Consider the following 18,563-nt stretch of genomic DNA (forward strand, 5'->3'; position numbering starts at 1 on the left):
GTGTCCTGTAGCCATTGTTACATCCGCAGCTAATTCAGTGTCCTCTAAGAAATACAAACAAACTTGTTTCTGTGGCATCTTCACACGCTCGCCTATATATAAGAATGAAACTGGCTCATTGAAGAAAAATACAATGCGAAGAAAATGTGAACACTTCTGTTTTTTACTTCTGGCAAATTAGTTACAAATTAATACATTTGCTACATAATTAATTAATAAACTGGCTATATATTGTCATTTAAATTAACTTGAGACCATTCCACAGTACTGAAAATAAAAAGCCTATCTTTGATATTTTTAAAATGATATTTTGGAAATAATGACAGTTCAGAACATAAGAAAGTTTACAAACGAGAGGAGGCCATTCGACCCATCGTGCTCGTTTGGTGTCCATTAATAACTGAGTGATCCAAGGATCCTATCCAGTCTATTTTTGAATGTTCACAAATTTTTTCAACATTTTTGACATTGTCAAATATATTTACTATGATTATTATTCATACATATGATATTTTAAAGTTGTATAGGTCCGTTTAGTAAAACAAGTTGCACAGATATCATATAATATCTGTTGGCATATAGTCGGACATGATCCATCTCCCTGACTGTAACTGCAGTCCGACCATGACAGCCAAATGCTGATGTCGGTCATCCTCCACCTCCCCGGCCTACAAGAGAGCTCGGGTCATATTGCTTTCCATTAATTGCACTGTATTATAGGTGTAACCATGCTAAATCAGCCTGTGGCATGACACATGGAGATTCCCTTCTACCCTTCTATTCTTCTAATTGATTAGTTGACTACGCCACCTTAGGAATTTCACTCAAGGAAATACTTATAACTAAGGCCCTGTCCCCCAATGCAGACCCCTCATAACAAACAAGAGTAAGCAGAGATGTGAATGAGATAATTTATTACCCAACCTGAGTAATACATTACAAGTGTAATTACATCAATCATAAATCCCAAAACCATCCGTGAATATATATAAATGAACTATAATAAAACACTGCACACATACTTTCCAGAAGAAAAACAACATTATAAATAAGTGAAACAAAAAATAAATCCAGAAAAATAAATATAGAAATAACCCAATCACTAGTTCACTGTAACAGAGCAATTACTGTCTACAATCAACAATGAACAACAGAAAACAATGGCATAAAAGATATGAAGACATGCAGCTGACACTTTCTCCTTCTCACCTATGTCACAAAACCCTTTGGGCAAACAGACAAAACAGCTCAAGTGCCCTGGTGTAAGGAAAGATAAAAACTTGTTGCCCAGAAATGATGTTAGGCTCGAAGAAGGCTTCATGAAGCAGTATACCCTTCCAAAGCACAATGTTGTGATACAATGGTTCAAAGCCCCATGGCACCTTGCCAGAAACCATGTGATCACTGCAAATGAAGCTTTGTTACATCACACCAGCTGCTGACTGTCAAATTGGTTTAGAATACATGTTGGTGTATCAAACACACATAATGTTTAAAATAATTCTGAACTACCTCAAATCCAAGGGTTATAGAGAGGAGACAGGTTTGCAGATGCTACAGAATGCATCTATTGAGAGAGATAGAGAGAAATACTTAGATAGATATACAGATAGCAAGTTAGATGAGAGACAGATTAAGAGATAGTTTTAGATACATAGATTTAGTGATAGATAGATAGATATTGTGATAGAGTCAGCACCAGCAGTATTTTTTTAAATACAATTATTTAAATTACACCAATTGTCCAGTTGCATAATCATGTCCCTCCAACACATTTGCCTATTCAACACAATCCCTATTCTTGTTTATATAAGCTCATACGTCTCTCTCCACTTCACAAAATATAGTCTTCTTTTGCCCTATATAAACCATCACTTTCCCAGTTGCACGAGCATACCTGGTAAACAAAATGTAGGTTATACTCTATATCAGCATCACTTGGATCATTACACAACCACATCCCTAGATATACTGACCATAGGCTATATGAAATGCAGACTACACTTATAGTTAATTGCATTTATTTTATTTATTTTGCTTACATAACATACGACATTCATCAAGTAATTATGACTAGCTTCTAAAATTCAACTTAAGTTACAATGGAAGGTTTATGACACTTATCTGTGGACATGGACGCATTTTCGCATAACCGTTATTGCACTATAGATCAAAGATGCCGATACCATATATTGACCAGCAGAGGTCACTATGGAGAGACTGTATATTAATATTGTAACAAAAAATAAAGTTGATAAAAAAATGATTTTGAGATAAAAAAATAAAACAATCGAACGAAAAATGTATAGAATTGTAAACAAAAAGCAAATCATGTAAAAGCTATAGCACTGGAGTTCCTGCCTTTTTTTTTGCTTTTGCTTTTGATATAGTTATTTTTGTTTACACTTCTATACATTTTGGTTTCAATTGTTTTATGTTTGATCTCAACATTCTCTACTTTATATTGCTCCTTTACAGTATTGTTTTTTATTATTATTTTGATTTCGTTACTTGTGGCGCTTATTTGAGCCCATATGTTTCCCCAATCCCTCGCTAGGAGCTCATTTATATATCCAGTACCTGTGGAAATCCATTAGCAAAATCACCTGCACCAGCTACGTATAACAATGAGGACCAATTAAAGCTGGGGTTTGCAATCCTGGGAGGCAGCAGCAGCAGCTTGTTTTGAAAGATAGACCCGCCCTCGCTTCAGAACGTCTCCAAAGCCACGCCCCCTCTATCACACATGCGCACACGCACACAGAGTCTCAGCGCCAGGAGAGACGTGTGAGTGGAATCGATCGCAACAGTTTCAGATGACCTCATGTCTCATTCAAGGTCAGACATTACAATAATAACGAACGTAAACAACTTATTTACGGTTATTATGTTTTTAAAAATAGTAGCTGCGGTTCGCCTTCCATTCTCGCGCTCGCTCTGCACAGCGTCAAGGTTCCCGCGCTGATGACGTGTGATTGTCTGCGCGAACAAGTTGCGCGGAGGTATGTAAATACAGATTGACAGACAGGAAGGACAACCTATCATTACATTCGGACCAATGCAATGATTGGTCTAACCTTTTTTAGTGTTGTCCTTTCCACAGAAGATTTATATATATATCTTTTTTTCTTACATTTAGACCACTTACATTATTGATTGCTATCAGGATGTGAAGAGACTTTCAACCAGTGTAACAAAAAATGTTTATGGAAAAGATTGCACACCCTACCTTTAACCCAATTAATCTCATCTGTTACACTGGGAATGGACAGAAATGCTGTATGTGACTGCAATGTAAATTATATTTTAGAAATACAACCAAGTTTAATGTCAGGTTGTAAAGACAGGTTGGCCTTAGAACCCCATTAGCTACATAAATTCTGAAGCCCCGTAGCCAGATGACAATGTTAACAGTCTGAGATTGAAGCCCTGTACATTGTATGCTTTTATGTTTTAATTTCAAAACGTCATAAAGTAATTCTGGATTTGCGATTTCTATTCGTCTGTTTGGTTTGGTATTACATGTGCTAATAATAGCGTTTGAAGTTGTCGAAACACGCATTTACCCTGGGCTGCTTTTAACTGCTTTTGTAATAAAGACCATTACGTATTCCTCTCTGGTGGATGGGTTATTTAAATTGAATAATAATTATAAGTATTGTTGTTGTTACACAAATACGTTTTATAATTACATATCATTCTATTGTTGAAATACGCATATACACACACATACACACAATTGTGCGTTACCACTCTGAACAACAATAAGACCTTCCTTATTTGCCATTTCCTATGATTTTGAGAACTATTGTTAATAGTATTGTCAGTTTTAAATAACTCATTTTGAGTGAATACAGACGTGTGCAGCGTACTTCCAAAAAATACAAAAAAAATACGTGGTTCATATTAAAAGTGAATGAAAAGCTGTAATTGGCCAATACGGGGATCGAACCCGTGACCTTGGCGTTATTAGCACTACGCTCTAACCAACTGAGCTAACCGGCCAGAGCTATAAAGTGCTTTGTAATAATAGTAATAATAATAATAATATGGTATAGTAGAGTGTAGTTTCACCTCACACCGTAAGCGAGCAGAAAAAGTACTGCATGTCAGTCTTGTTTCTGTTTACAACTCATGTCTGTAAAAGACAAACTGATCATTTAACACAACCCCACTAAAAAGAAAAAACATTTTAAATCCCCTCACCCCTGCATCACCAACACCTCCCTCATCCTCTCCTCAACCCCCTCTATCTACCACCTCTTCCTCTCTTCTCCCCCTCCCCTGTCCTCTCTTACTGTCTCAGATGTCCTGGGACCAGCAGCACGCAAGCAGCTATGTCCGCGTATGCACGCTGCATCATGCCAACATTGGCCCAGCAGTCGGATTGCGGGTCATAGCAGTGCACCAGGTGGCTGTCCTGGCAGGTCTGGCAGGAGGAGCCGCCCAGCACGTAGATGTGCCCATTCAGAACCGCCGAGGCAGGGGAGAGGTGGGGCATGGGCAGGCTGGCCACCGGGCCCCAGGAGTCAGAGGCAGGGTCGTAGGACTCACAGGCCAGCTGGTCTCCGAAGCCCCCAGCCAACGGGTACAGACCCCCTGCCACATACAGATGGCTGCACACCACCTCCATCACGTGCCCGGCCCTCTCCCCCCTCATGGGTGCCCGTGGGGTGCAGCCCAGGACCGGGTGATAGTGCCACATGGAGCCGAGGCAATGGTTCTGCCCATCACATCCCCCCGAGATGTAAATCTCTCCATCATACACGGCAGCTGCATGCCCACAGAGAGCGCTGGGGAGAGGTTGGGTGAACCTGGGAGAGAGAGAAGAAGAGAGGGTGGGAGATACTAAATTGATGGATTGGACAGTAACACATTAACACTGAAGTAAGATGAGAGATGGAGAGAGAAAAGCTGATCAGGATGCCATGCTTGACATGTCACCACACTAGACAGTGCAGCACATAAACACTGATGCTCACAGGGAGAGCTGCTAAGAGAGCGAGAGTCTGAAAGAAAGATGGGATAGGAAGAGAAGGAGATGGGGGAAGAGATGGAGGTGGAGAGAGAGGCTGGGGTTGGCCTGGGTCAGTCTTCCTCTGACTCTGGCTGGGCAAGAAGTACCTCCAGGTGTTGTCCTCATGGGTGTAGCACTCCACTGAGTCCAGGTACTCGGTGTCATCCAGGTTGCCCCCTATGGCATACATCACCCCCTCCAGGCAGACCACAGCAAAATTGTTGCGTTGCTGCTGCATGTCCGCAAGCTCTTCCCAGGTGTCGTGGGCTGGGTCGTACCTGTACAGAATGAAGCTGGTTACACCTCTGTGGTTGCTCAGGGCCTTACCTGTACCATGTCATGTGACGTTGTTCTTCCAGAGCCCACTGCTAGGTTTCTGTTTTCAGCCCCTTATGCTCATTACTTTTACCCAGGTTCTCTATAGGACTGTAAGTAGATTCCAGCTTTATCACAGAGACATGTGGTTAAGAAATCCCATCATGCACATTCACCTAGAGGACGTGTGCACTTTGAACACGGTTTTCACCGTGTGTGTGCCCTAGTTTTACAGTACTTTCCTATAGTGTTAACACACCTTCATTGGGCTTGACTCCATTTTACCATCTTGAAGTAATCACAACTTGATGAAGTAAAACAGGCCTTAGAAATACACAGTATAACATGGTAATCCCAGGATTCAGTGCAGTAAAGCACAATGAAGGCATATTGAACTCATAGGAAACCACTGTAAAACTATAATAAAAAACAAGTTTAAAGTGTTAAAATCATTTGGTAAATTTTCCAAGACTAACTTGCACTTGGGGAATCCCAGCAGACTCCCAGAAGAGATTGATTACCACCCACCTTCTAATGACTCAGATGGCATTGATTGTTGACTTAACTCTACCAAGTGCTTCATTCTGGCCTACATTGGTTTTATGTGCATTCCTAACACGGCTGAATGTGGGTACAGTTTGTCAGCACAGCAGAAACAGAGCTGTAAAGAAACAATAGCATAGTGTGATCCTGTGGTAGGATGCAGTTTGGGTGTTTTTTGATTGTGGTAAGAGGTAAGCCACAAGCAATCTGAAACTCTCTACTACCATGCTGTAAGCCTCTGCTATATCTGTTAAACCAGTACTCTGTTTGCAATCGTAAATGTATGGTTTGCTAACTGCCATTTTGCAGATTTTATTTATTTTTGGGGAATGGGGGAACGTTTCTTAAACATCATAATCGCCGTTGTCTGTCTGGGAGGCTTGTCATTTGAGTTGAATTTCACTGTCCTTGTCTCGTTACCTTTTTTAGATTGCACAACACCTTTTTGTACTAAAATTACAAAACATGACCAACCCCCCCATCCCCTAACCCCCAAAGAAAGCAAAAAACTCATGCATTCAAAAAGACCCTGCAGGATGGTAAACCCATTGTCTTTATCCATCCCCTCTGAATGGAACTGTACACTGACACTGTCCCTCTGTATATGTATGCTATATTTCTCATATGTTTTTAATATGTTTCTAAGACCCTATACATATTGTAGAGTGGCAGTGAGCTTGGGGACTACATCTCCCAAGAGACATAATATTACACATGTATTTATTCCATTTGGCCTAATGACTGGGAGATGTAGTCCCCAAGCCCAGGGCCGAGCCACAATATATAGATGTACAATACCAACAGACCATTGTCCTGTATGGGACAGTAGGCTTCCGGCTCTGTACCTCAGCACAGACTTGAGGATGTCCCTCTGGCCATAGTATTTCCGCCCTCCAAAGATGTACAGCTGGTTGTTGAGGACACACATGGCATGGCGGAAGCGGGCTGGGGTGGGCATGTGAGAGAGCGCCCTCCACTCCACCTTGCGGATCAGCCCCATGCCAGCCAGGAAGCGGTGGGCGAACTGCACAGCCGCGCTGGGCACCCGCCGGCTGAAGTCATCCTTCACATGGTCCCCGCCCACCAGGACCAGCACCTGATTAGGCGTCCGTGGTTGGCAAGAGGAGATCTCTCGGGGCTGGCGTGCAGATCGGATCCCCTCCAGGATCTCCCTGCAGCCGGGGGCTTGGATCAGGATCTGGGCCGTCACTTCCACCTCCTGCAGTTCCCTGGGTGCCATCAGGGGGAAGCGGACTTGTTTCAGCAGCTCCGCCAGGAATGGCAGCCGGGCACCCCACTCCTCTTCCAGCCAGGCCACCACCACACGGAAGACTTCAACCTTGAGTGGCAACCAGTAAAGAGGGGAGCTGTAAGCATCAGGGTTCTGTGTGTGGATTGGCTAAACCTGTACTGCTTGTTGCATTGTTTCTAGTAAAGGGACAGAATAAGCGGAAGGAGGATTTGGTACTATGACTGGATGGGGTATCTGTCGCATGGTCCTACAGAAGTGTCAGCGAGCACCATTTTAATGTTGGGACTGCCATAGAATAGCATAAAATAATAGAACAGCAATAGATTATTATATAATAACAGAACAGTAATACTGAAATGTTATTCTAAGATATTTGGAACACTAGGGACATTATCTGCAGTGATCACATACAATGCAAGTAAAAAAATAGTTCATATATTACAATGTCTAAGCTCTCACCCACCTCGCTGCTCACATACAGGGAGTCCTTTGCTAGAAGATGAGCTAGTTGGGCAGCAGGGAGGTCCAGGAACTTGGGCCTGGCAGCCACTCTCTCAAAGTGGCTAAGGATGAACTCTTCCGCCTTCTTGGCCAGCTCCCCCAGCCCATAGGCCTCAGCCAGGGCCAGGACGTCCAGGCAGCTGTCGGGGTCCATCTCAGCCACCAGGAAGTCCTGACAGAGGGAAAGGGCGCCCAGCACCTGGTACCTGAGTGCCGCTTCCGTCACCTCAAACACATTGTCCCAGCTGAGGAGCAGGGACCCAGAATAGATGAAACCCAGGAGGGAGGAGAGGGCGGTGGGTGGCATGGTGGGCATGTGCACCTCCCTCTGGAAGGCCTCCTTCATGCCACTGAGGAACATGGCACGGAAGAAGTCACCACAAGCTGCCAGGGCCACGCGGTGAGCTGAGGGGAGAGAGACAGGGGTGAGGAATTAGGGGGAGAGACAGAGACAGAGAGAGAGAGAATGAGAGAGAGGGGGGGAGAAGGGGAGAAGGGTGGGAGGTAGTTAGGGGGAGAGAGTGAAAGAGATTTTGCTTCTGTTTCAATTCATGTACGTGTGTCAGTGTCTCTCCAACTATATCTGTTTGCCTGTATCTACAATATATATCTATATATTCAGTATATATATATATATATTCAAAACTATTAACTCTTGTCCCCCTTCCCCTGTACAGAATGACAGGGGCTTCTGCAGATAAATAAATACTTGAGGGGGCAAAAACAGACCATGAGATGCACTGTATATCGTTTCTGTTGAAGGACATATTACACTCATCGGGGTCAGCAGGAACAGTAAGGGGCTCTACTGCAAATCTGCCCCATTCTATTTTGTATTATCATTATTATTTTTTCAATATCATTACGGGTTTGGTCACCACTAAGTAGCTGCCTTCCAGTGTTGATCATAGCGATAACAGTCGCGGTCTATGTGACCTGATATTGTTCTGCCCGATCTCAGTGCAGTTATTTGATTCTTATCAGGGTGCAGACCAAGATTGTTCCATTTATAGCTCTGTGTGGCTCAGTTGACTCATTTATTGGTGGCTTAGCTTTTCAACATTAACCTGAATTTACCATGGGGATCCTGTACATTTTGTTCTGCCGTGAAGAAAGACAATGAAGGTTCCCCTGTGTTGATACAGTATATTCTAATACTCTACATAGCTTGCTATAGTCATTTTCTAATTGTGTAATCCTCAGCCAGGCTGTTCCTAAGGGGTTAGGTGTCTGACTGATAGCTGGGGGAAGTGATACAAGACGTACCATTTCTTCAGGAATGTTAGAACTGGTTGTAGATTTGTGTGGCCTTTTAATCAATTCCAGTCCTTGATAATTTATTAATTTTACTTTTTTTTTTATTAAGCTTCGATCAAAGTTGCCATAGAGTGCTTTACATGTTGAAATCAACAATAGCTAAATTTGCTGTTGCTTTCTGGCTAAACCAGTAGCATTACGTTGTAAGTCGCCCTGGATAAGGGCGTCTGCCAAGAAAAAAAAAAAATATATATATATATATAATAATTACCTTGGAAAGAGACTCCATCCGCTTGCAGCTTAACATCACAGCCGATCCCTTTCTCCCAGAGCTCCCGGATCACCCTAAGATTCTTCTCTCTCTCACAACGAGCCGAAGGAGCCTTCTTCATCACCTCCAGGGGGTCGGTGACCACCACAGGCATGCAGCAATGGGTAAAACGGTCAACTTCTAGCCAGCCACAGGCCTCCAGGACCTCTCCTGTCTCCTCAGGCCCGGACCTGGCCTCCCCGGTGTAGGCGAAGTGCAGCACAGCCTGTAACCCCACTGCTGTTACCTTCCCATCTAGCCCGACCACATCCGGCTGCGGGAGGTGGGTGCCCATGGTCACCTGACCCGATTTCAGCCAACCACGTGCCACCCGACTCACGGAGGCCAGGGCCAGAGAGTGGGCCCCAAAAGGCCGGCCCAGGAGTAAGAGGCTGCAGTCCAGGAGCAGCCCTTCATCCCTCAGGGAGTTGAGCGCCGAGAAGAAGGCATCACAGTGATCAGGATCAGCGTAGCACTTGTGCTCCAGGGGGACCAGGGGGGAGTGCCTCGCAGCTTTGTTTCCTCCCGGCTCTGCTGGCTCCTGCCCCACATGTCCCTCCACGCTCTTGGCTTGGAAGAGGCCAATCGTGTCCTGCAAAGACACATCCCTCTCATTGTCTTTTCTCACCTTAGTCAACCTTTGTGGCATCTTTGTCCAAATGGGCCCTAAAGAGGAGAGTACAGACTTAATAGTCAGTGTGCCAGATCTTATTATCTTGCTTATTATATAAATATACGCACATAAAAGTATTTGATCCCCTGCTGATTTTGTACGTTTGCCCACTGACAAAGAAATGATCAGTCTATAATTTTAATGGTAGGTGTATTTTAACAGGGAGAGACAGAATTACAACAAAAAAATCCAGAAAAACGCATTTCAAAAAAGTTATCAATTGATTTGCATATTAATGAGGGAAATAAGTATTTGACCCCTTCGACTTAGTACTTGGTGGCAAAACCCTTGTTGGCAATCACAGAGGTCAGACGTTTCTTGTAGTTGGCCACCAGGTTTGCACACATCTCAGGAGGGATTTTGTCCCACTCCTCTTTGCAGATCTTCTCCAATTCATTAAGGTTTCGAGGCTGAAGTTTGGCAACTTGAACCTTCAGCTCCCTCCACAGATTTTCTCTGGGATTAAGGTCTGGAGACTGGCTAGGCCATTCCAGGACCTTAATGTGCTTCTTCTGGAGCCACTCCTCTGTTGCCTTGGCTGTGTGTTTTGGGTCATTGTCATGCTGGAATACTCATCCACGACCCATTTTCAATGCCCTGGCTGAGGGAAGGAGGTTCTCACCCAAGATTTGATGGTACATGGCCCCGTCCATCGTCCCTTTGATGCGGTGCAGTTGTCCTGTCCCCTTGCAGAAAAACACCCCCAAAGCATAATGTTTCCACCTCCATGTTTGACGGTGGGGATGGTGTTCTTGGGGTCATTCCTCCTCCTCCAAACACGGCGAGTTGAGTTGATGCCAAAGAGCTCGATTTTGGTCTCATCTGACCACAACACTTTCACCCAGTTCTCCTCTGAATCATTCAGATGTTCATTGGTAAACTTCATACGGGCCTGTACATGTGCTTTCTTGAGCAGGGGGACCTTGCGGGCGCTGCAGGATTTCAGTCCTTCACGCCGTAGTGAGTTACCAATTGTTTTCTTGGTGACTATGGTCCCAGCTGCCTTGAGATCATTAACAAGATCCTCCCGTGTAGTTCAGGGCTGATTCCTCACCATTCTCATGATCATTGAAACTCTTGCTGATTGATAGGGGATCAAATACTTATTTCACTCATTAACATGCAAATTAATTTATAACTTTTTTGAAATGCATTTTTCTGGATTTTTTTGTTGTTATTCTGTCTCTCACTGTTAAAATACACCTACCATTAAAATTATACACTGATCATTTCTTTGTCAGTGGGCAAACGTACAAAATCAGCAGGGGATGAAATACTTTTTTCCCTCACTGTATATAATTATCCGCAAAGGTTGTTATTTCTCTCCTACTCACTCCACCCTCCTCCTTATTGGATTCCATCCACTTCTATTTTCATGAATGCATGGTCTCCATGGCATTAACAAAAACATTTACAGGGTATCTCTGGGACAGAGGATTTGCGCACTCTGTGATCTCTTACCCCTTCTCTCTGGGTCCCCTGCTATGTCGGTGAGAGCTGGGAGGCAGGAGCAGCTCACAGGGAAGAGGGCTGCTGGCTCTGGCTTTACACACTTGGCAGCTGTTTTGGCAGTGATGCAATGGGATTGTAAGACAGTACCCTGGAGGTCAGGCCAGGTTGGTACACCGCTCTGATGTGGGATTCCAGCCAAACATTCCCTGGCTTTACAACCCCCCCACAACCGCCCCCTCCCCCTTGCCTCCCCTTCCTGTTGAGACTAACGCCTGCCAGTTTTGTAATGAAGTAGGCCAGAGTATTTTCTCTCCCCCTTTGTTGCGCTCTGAGAAAGGACGTTTCAATTAAGGTGAAGAACATCCTCCAGTTCTAGCTGACAGGGCTGTTTCCACACTTAGACGCAATCGCTTGAATCTGTCCCTGTCTGTCTCGATCAGGGATGGCCTAACCTGCCCAAGGCTTAAGCAGTTGCCTGTGTGTCTACAGAACTGAAAGAGAGCTTTCTGATCGGTTCAGATCAGTTTGGTGAATTACAAACTCTGTTATAACCACATAATATGTTTTCTTTTCTTTTTAGTATTATAAAAGAAAAGGAAATTAAAGTTTAGCTGTTTTCCTGTTGCAGTGTATTTTTTTTTGGCAGAGTGACAGGGACTCTTACAGTAACTATGTGAACATGCTACACAGCTCTGAAGTTTAATATGGTCAGAGAATGTGTGATAGGAGACTAGACAGATATTGCCTCTGTTCTAAATTAAGGAAATTCCATACCAAAATTTTAAATAAATATACTTTGAAATAAATTTGTATGGTTTTATTAATTTATTTATATATTCGCTCATTTATTTCAACATCTATATATCTATATCCATATAGATCTATATATTGTTTAATTTGTTTAATCAGTGTTGGTTTGATTCCACACGCAAAGACAAAAACAGAAACAACACTACAGAAGCAAGATCATGTAAATGTACTTTTTTCAAAAGTAACGCTATACTTTTATGTGAACAACTTAAAGAGTACTGTATTAAAGAGTACTGCATCTCCATACCTTTGTAATTGTTAGGCCTACAGCTTAAATGGGAGGGTGAGGAGGCCTGAAAAAAAAAAAAAAAAAAACAGGTGCAGAGCTTCACATTATTTCTGTAACAACTACTGGCACTAACAAGACTAGTTGGTTTCTTATTGACAGTGTTGGGTGGTGTTTTAAGAAACCTGTAAACCAATCTGAGTTGGCTTGCTCTTTATCTGTCCATGACTCTGCTACCTTCAGGTTGTGTGCCATGCTGTTCTTCCTTATGTGTCCTCTACACTGCTCTTATTGCAATATTGACATGTGACAACCAATCCCAAATTTAATGTGACAACTTGCCTGTACCACACTGTTATGCTAACTTTATGCTGACTACCTGACATGATGTAGCATAGCCTTCCAGAAAAAGTATCAAAACATATATAAAAAAAGTCTTTCCTTTATTCATTACAAGTTCTATTTTTTTGAATACCCAAATGTAACAAACATTTATTACAAAAGTAGTGGGACACCTTTTTTTTCTTGGTGGTAAAAAACATTAAAATTGAGCTCACCTCAATGTTTTGTGACTTTCAGTTGAAATAACACAATGGTTGACCTCAGAAGGAGGCACACATTCTGATGTTACATTTTTATTTCAGGCCTCTCTAGAGTTGTAGATATGAGATGTGTGACAAACTACCCATGTGACAGCCAGCCCCGGTCTTCCCTATCTGTTGTGCATTGTGGCCAAATAATAATTGTTAAAAAAAAGGTCTTAAATGAAAATATATTATTAAAGTCAGTTGCAAAGTACTGATTTAAATATATTCAACGATACATTTGGAAGAAGTATAGCATGAACTTTGCGGTATTTTAAGAAATAAATAGCGACAGCTGAAGTGTATTTATGCAGATGTGCCTAGCCAACCACACTGCTCCAGCCTAATGTGAAGCCCACCGAAGTTATTGCGCTCAATCAGTGCCCTATATGATGGGTGCACCGGGTTTGCGCTCCATTCTATACCAGTGTCTGTATCCACAATTAAAAGCATAGCCACTATCACCTTACAACAATTTGTATTATTATTATTATTATTATTATTGAATATCTCAAATCATCTGCCATACAACATTACACATGTGCATACAAATTATCAAGGTATTGAACAATGTGAAACAGTAGGTGGAGATGTCAGTGGGCTGTTCCGAATATCGGTGTTTGCTTGTCCCGTCCCTTACACATTCGTTAACTGTTTAAAACAGGTATACTTAACTAAGCCAGCCATTTCCATGTTTATTATAGGTGGCTTAATATTTGACTGTCGTGGGTCGTGATTAAGTCACAAATCACCTGGACATTCACAGGATGGGTGTGTTTTCTAGTTGTAGAAATATTCTCGGAATTAACGGCAGGTTAAAACATCCATTCCAAAGTTCTTAGCTTATTGTACGTGTCGCTAAGGCTGTCAGCTTCTGTACCTTTTATTGGAATAAATTGTGCACATCAATTGCACAATCTCCACCTCTACCGCACATTTCTGCAAAACGGTGATTTAAACCAGGCGACGCTGATTGCTTTTGTGTATTGTATTCCACCTTACATTTTGCCAGTCGTTTGCGACAGGTTTATTACTCCTAAACACGCGAAAGTGTTTAGTACATCTAACAACCAAGTGTTCTCCTACATCTACCACATTATCTTATTCTGTGATGAACAATAATAACCATGATTATATTAGTATAGTCTATATATTAATTAAAAAATATCCGGTTTGGTAGTGTCTGCGATGTTTTTGTCCTTACCTTTAGGTGACGCAGCTCGCTGTGGACAGTGGACAGTGCGCTCGCTGTGACTTTGACAATGTGACCCCAATCGGGGCAGCAGCTCCTTGGCCGTGTTCACTACAGTGGACTAATTATAGCCGCTAGTTGCGTGTGTCTGTGAGAACTGACCCCTCGGATGGCTACAAACAATGTGTGTCTTTGTTGACCAATTCGAAAGTGGAAACCCTTGCACATAATTTCCGAATTGTTTTGTCAGTGCTCCCACAAATCATAGTATAGGATCCATCATGTTTGTAATGCGTGCATGTGTGGAACGTCTTTTCTTTAAAAAAAGGTGAAGTAAATCTGTATATTGAATGTGCCTCTTGCATTATGGTGTGGGCAGAATTCAGAAGAAAAGCCGTAAACCTGACAACATACTGTACTTATATTGTTATTTATATTTCACTGTCAGAACGGTGTCGTCTAGAAAATAAGCTAAAATGATTGTCAAGCAAAGGTCTGCTATAGGGCAGGGGTTCCCAAACGTTTTGTTACCAAGGACCCATTTGCCAACCAAATTCTGGCTGAGGACCCCCGCCTACAAAAAATCAACTGCCTCATTATACTACGTTAATAAAAGGAAAATTGAGAACATATAACCTTATTCTTAGCTGACAAGTTCAGATTCAAAGAAGAGTTCAACTCACTTCTAATGAGATGGATGGGCCTGTACGTTCTTTCATAATTGATCATCTAAAATATGTATTTCAAAAAAGATATATGTTTTTTTTTTTTTCAGGGTTGGGATTATTGGTAAAGATTTTGCCTCTGACCCATGGGGAGACACAGACCCCAGTTTGAGAAACTCCTTGCTAGGGAGTCTGCGAGCTAGCTGTGTTACACAGCAGACAACAATGCCCCTAGTGGCAGGGATTATGAGCAGCAGTTGGCCATAGAAGTGCTTTTGATGCCATTGATCTGCACAGTTTCACTGAGGCCTGGACCAAATCCAGACTTTAACCTCCTCGCAGATCCCAAAATCCCCCAAGCTGCAAACAGTCACATTTGTATATATAATCTGTAGTAAGTACAAATCTTGTGGTGCAAGCTTGGAACATGCAACTGGTGAGTAGGTAAAAAAAATGATTTGGTCCAAAATGTCCACATGTCCCTGGTAGACAGAGCCCACAGCAGAGCACTCTCCACACATGGATCCCAGCACAGGCCCCCGATGTGAATGGACTAAGATGTGAGGGAAAATAGATGGTCTGTTTCCAAGATAGAGCTAGATTAGAATACAGCAATAAAACTGGCCATACCTAGTCCTGCGACTGGAGAGCAACAGCCCTGCAGGGACCACAGGTGGTCCTCCTTGCTGATTAAAGACCGGGCAAACAGCGGCCAACCTGTGGACTGCTTCACTGATTCTGTAGACTTTATTGGGACTTTATTGGGACTTTATTGTCAGACCCATGTGTTGATGGTATTCAGAAATCAAGGGACCTTTGAAACTTACATTTCATTACACAAATTGCACAAGGATTTTCAAGGCAAACAAAATTTCAAAGCAAGACAGATAGGCAGGTAGATAGAAAGACAGGCACATATTGATAGAGCAAGCTGTTGTTTGTGGAATTTGGCTCCAGATATTAGTTTAACAGTAGATTCTATAAACAACTGAAAGATAATAAAATAATAATTAATAACAGAATTTGGGTCATCTTTGCCTTTCTATCAGGTCTTGACATCAGGGAGTATGTAACAGTACCAGTATTTCTGATTTAAACAGAACTGCCCTCCCTAACCCTCTGTGAAACAATGTACAACCAGGTCCCTTGAGTCACTATGATCAATACAGGCCATTCAATTGCAGTTAATAAATAGTACACTTTCAGGGCCCAGAATTGATCAGATCCCCATACAGCACACAACTGGTACAGACAGGCACTGCCAACACACACACACTGAGATAGGGTGAAGGTACATAGTGTCCTGATGGCTTCTGGGAGAAACTGCACACTCTTTCCTCTTGGGCAACAGGAGGATTGAACACCTGACTAACAGTGTTTTCTCCAAGAAGCCTCTCTGTTCTCTGTTCTCTGATCTTTAACAGCTGATGTTCCACTTTGCTGTTCGGAGGGAACCAGCAGAACTTGCTCATCTTCTACTGCCAGTGAGGAAGGAGTGTGTGTGTGTGTGTGGGGGGGGTCATAGCCCTGGATGTGGCAGTGTTCACAGTGTGTTCAGGTTTTATTTCACTTCAATTCTCCTCATTCATGAATTTACTCTTAATTTAAATGGTACATTTGCTACAGTGAACCTGTTAAGCCATGGCTTCCACGGTGAAGCAGGTGGGAATTTAAACAGGCCACACAATATAGGGATGCAACTGTATTTCCTGTTAAGTAGTTTTGTAATGTTACTATAAGAACCCGTGATTGTGTACTTGATTTTCTACTACCAGGAAGGACAAAATGTCTTATGTCACAGCAATATAAGGAAATTCATCATCGACCAGGATGGCCGAGTGGTTAAGGCGTTGGACTTAAGATCCAATGGACGAATGTCCGCGTGGGTTCGAACCCCACTTCTGGTAAACAGGATTCTTTTGATTTCATTCACGTTCTTATTCCAAAGACTCATACATATATACACTCACCTAAAGGATTATTAGGAACACCATACTAACACTGTGTTTGACCCCCTTTCACCGTCAGAACTGCCTTAATTCTACGTGGCATTGATTCAACAAGGTGCTGAAAGCATTCTTTGAAATGTTGGCCCATATTGATAGGATAGCATCTTGCAGTTGATGGAGATTTGTGGGATGCACATCCAGGGCACGAAGCTCCCGTTCCACCACATCCCAAAGATGCTCTATTGGGTTGAGATCTGGTGACTGTGGGGGCCAGTTTAGTACAGTGAACTCATTGTCATGTTCAAGAAACCAATTTGAAATGATTCGTCCTTTGTGACATGGTGCATTATCCTGCTGGAAGTAGCCATCAGAGGATGGGTACATGGTGGTCATAAAGGGATGGACATGGTCGGAAACAATGCTCAGGTAGGCCGTGGCATTTAAACGATGCCCAATTGGCACTAAGGGGCCTAAAGTGTGCCAAGAAAACATCCCCCACACCACCACCACCAGCCTGCACAGTGGTAACAAGGCATGATGGATCCATGTTCTCATTCTGTTTACGCCAAATTCTGACTCTACCATCTGAATGTCTCAACACAAATCGAGACTCATCAGACCAGGCAACATTTTTCCAGTCTTCAACTGTCCAATTTTGGTGAGCTTGTGCAAATTGTAGCCTCTTTTTCCTATTTGTAGTGGAGATGAGTGGTACCCGGTGGGGTCTTCTGCTGTTGTAGCCCATCCGCCTCAAGGTTGTACGTGTTGTGGCTTCACAAATGCTTTGCTGCATACCTCGGTTGTAACGAGTGGTTATTTCAGTCAAAGTTGCTCTTCTATCAGCTTGAATCAGTCGGCCCATTCTCCTCTGACCTCTAGCATCAACAAGGCATTTTCGCCCACAGGACTGCCGCATACTGGATGTTTTTCCCTTTTCACACCATTCTTTGTAAACCCTAGAAATGGTTGTGCATGAAAATCCCAGTAACTGAGCAGATTGTGAAATACTCAGACCGGCCCGTCTGGCACCAACAACCATGCCACGCTCAAAATTGCTTAAATCACCTTTCTTTCCCATTCAGACATTCAGTTCGGAGTTCAGGAGATTGTCTTGACCAGGACCACACCCCTAAATGCATTGAAGCAACTGCCATGTGATTGGTTGGTTAGATAATTGCATTAATGAGAAATTGAACAGGTGTTCCTAATAATCCTTTAGGTGAGTGTACATTGTAATAGGCCTAATATTGATCAACTGAATGTCAATCGCTAACGAACCGCTTGCTTCTTCTTCTTCTTCTTCTTCTTCTTCTTCTTCTTCTTCTTCTTCTTCTTCTTCTTATTATTATTATTATTATTATTATATGTAGTTAAAAAACTGTCCGCATGAGGTAACCTATTTGCAACTGTCGGCTTTTAAAACGTTGCATATTAAAAAGCCGGAGTGAAAAGATCAACAATTACAAACTAACATTCATGTATCGAGCCGTTCCAAAATTAAAACAGATCAATTAGTAAAGCCACCAATTAGCAAGTCTCCCAACAGATACAATACACCCATTAACTCTGTGGGAGATAGACGAGGTGCAATGTCGGTATTTGGGCCGATCGTGGAGGGAGGTGGGTGGTTTTCTTCTCCGCCATCAAAGCGTTTCTGTTTCCTATAATCCCACAACCCAGACACATCAAGTTCGTTTAGGTAACCCTCTACAATGGACTGGTAATCGGGACGGGTCGATCGGGGCTGTCGAAATAGAAAAAATAAGTCGTCTGCAGTGTACAGGACCCCCCTCCTTTCATTCGGGAAATTGCCTTTT

The 18,563-nt window shown here is 42.7% G+C and overlaps 1 protein-coding gene and 2 non-coding genes across 5 annotated transcripts; 1 reads left to right on the plus strand and 2 right to left on the minus strand.

Moving 5' to 3' along the window:
- Window positions 1-897: 897 nt before the first annotated feature.
- LOC136768670 (kelch-like protein 33) lies at window positions 898-14,288 on the minus strand. Of its 3 annotated transcripts, XM_066722972.1 has the most exons (8): window positions 14,145-14,288; window positions 12,378-12,423; window positions 11,330-11,428; window positions 9,157-9,861; window positions 7,591-8,033; window positions 6,721-7,214; window positions 5,125-5,295; window positions 898-4,814 (listed from the first exon to the last, which is right to left on the minus strand). In XM_066722972.1, exons 4-8 carry the CDS (start codon window positions 9,842-9,844, stop codon window positions 4,295-4,297), a joined length of 2,316 nt encoding a protein of 771 aa, XP_066579069.1. In that variant the 5' UTR covers window positions 9,845-9,861; window positions 11,330-11,428; window positions 12,378-12,423; window positions 14,145-14,288; the 3' UTR covers window positions 898-4,294. The 3 variants fall into 3 exon arrangements, with proteins under 3 accessions (XP_066579069.1, XP_066579070.1, XP_066579072.1); XM_066722973.1 differs by lacking the exon at window positions 11,330-11,428; XM_066722975.1 differs by lacking the exons at window positions 11,330-11,428; window positions 12,378-12,423.
- trnai-aau (transfer RNA isoleucine (anticodon AAU)) lies at window positions 3,932-4,005 on the minus strand. Its single transcript has one exon. It is a non-coding gene; the product is annotated as a tRNA-Ile (tRNA).
- Window positions 14,289-16,621: 2,333 nt separating the features above from the next.
- On the plus strand, window positions 16,622-16,704 carry trnal-uaa (transfer RNA leucine (anticodon UAA)). Its single transcript has one exon. It is a non-coding gene; the product is annotated as a tRNA-Leu (tRNA).
- The last annotated feature ends 1,859 nt before the right edge of the window (window positions 16,705-18,563 follow it).

Source organism: Amia ocellicauda, chromosome 14 (assembly GCF_036373705.1).
Source record: "Amia ocellicauda isolate fAmiCal2 chromosome 14, fAmiCal2.hap1, whole genome shotgun sequence".
Classification (NCBI taxonomy): domain Eukaryota; kingdom Metazoa; phylum Chordata; class Actinopteri; order Amiiformes; family Amiidae; genus Amia; species Amia ocellicauda.

Excerpts from the sequence above, each read along its gene's own strand:
- LOC136768670 (XM_066722975.1), bottom strand. The coding sequence starts at position 9,844 with ATGCCACAAAGGTTGACTAAGGTGAGAAAAGACAATGAGAGGGATGTG. Across the intron at positions 8,034-9,156 it reads GGATGGAGTCTCTTTCCAAG|CTCACCGCGTGGCCCTGGCA; the intron begins GTAATTATTATA and ends CTCTCCCCTCAG. Across the intron at positions 5,296-6,720 it reads ATCCTCAAGTCTGTGCTGAG|GTACGACCCAGCCCACGACA; the intron begins GTACAGAGCCGG and ends CATTCTGTACAG.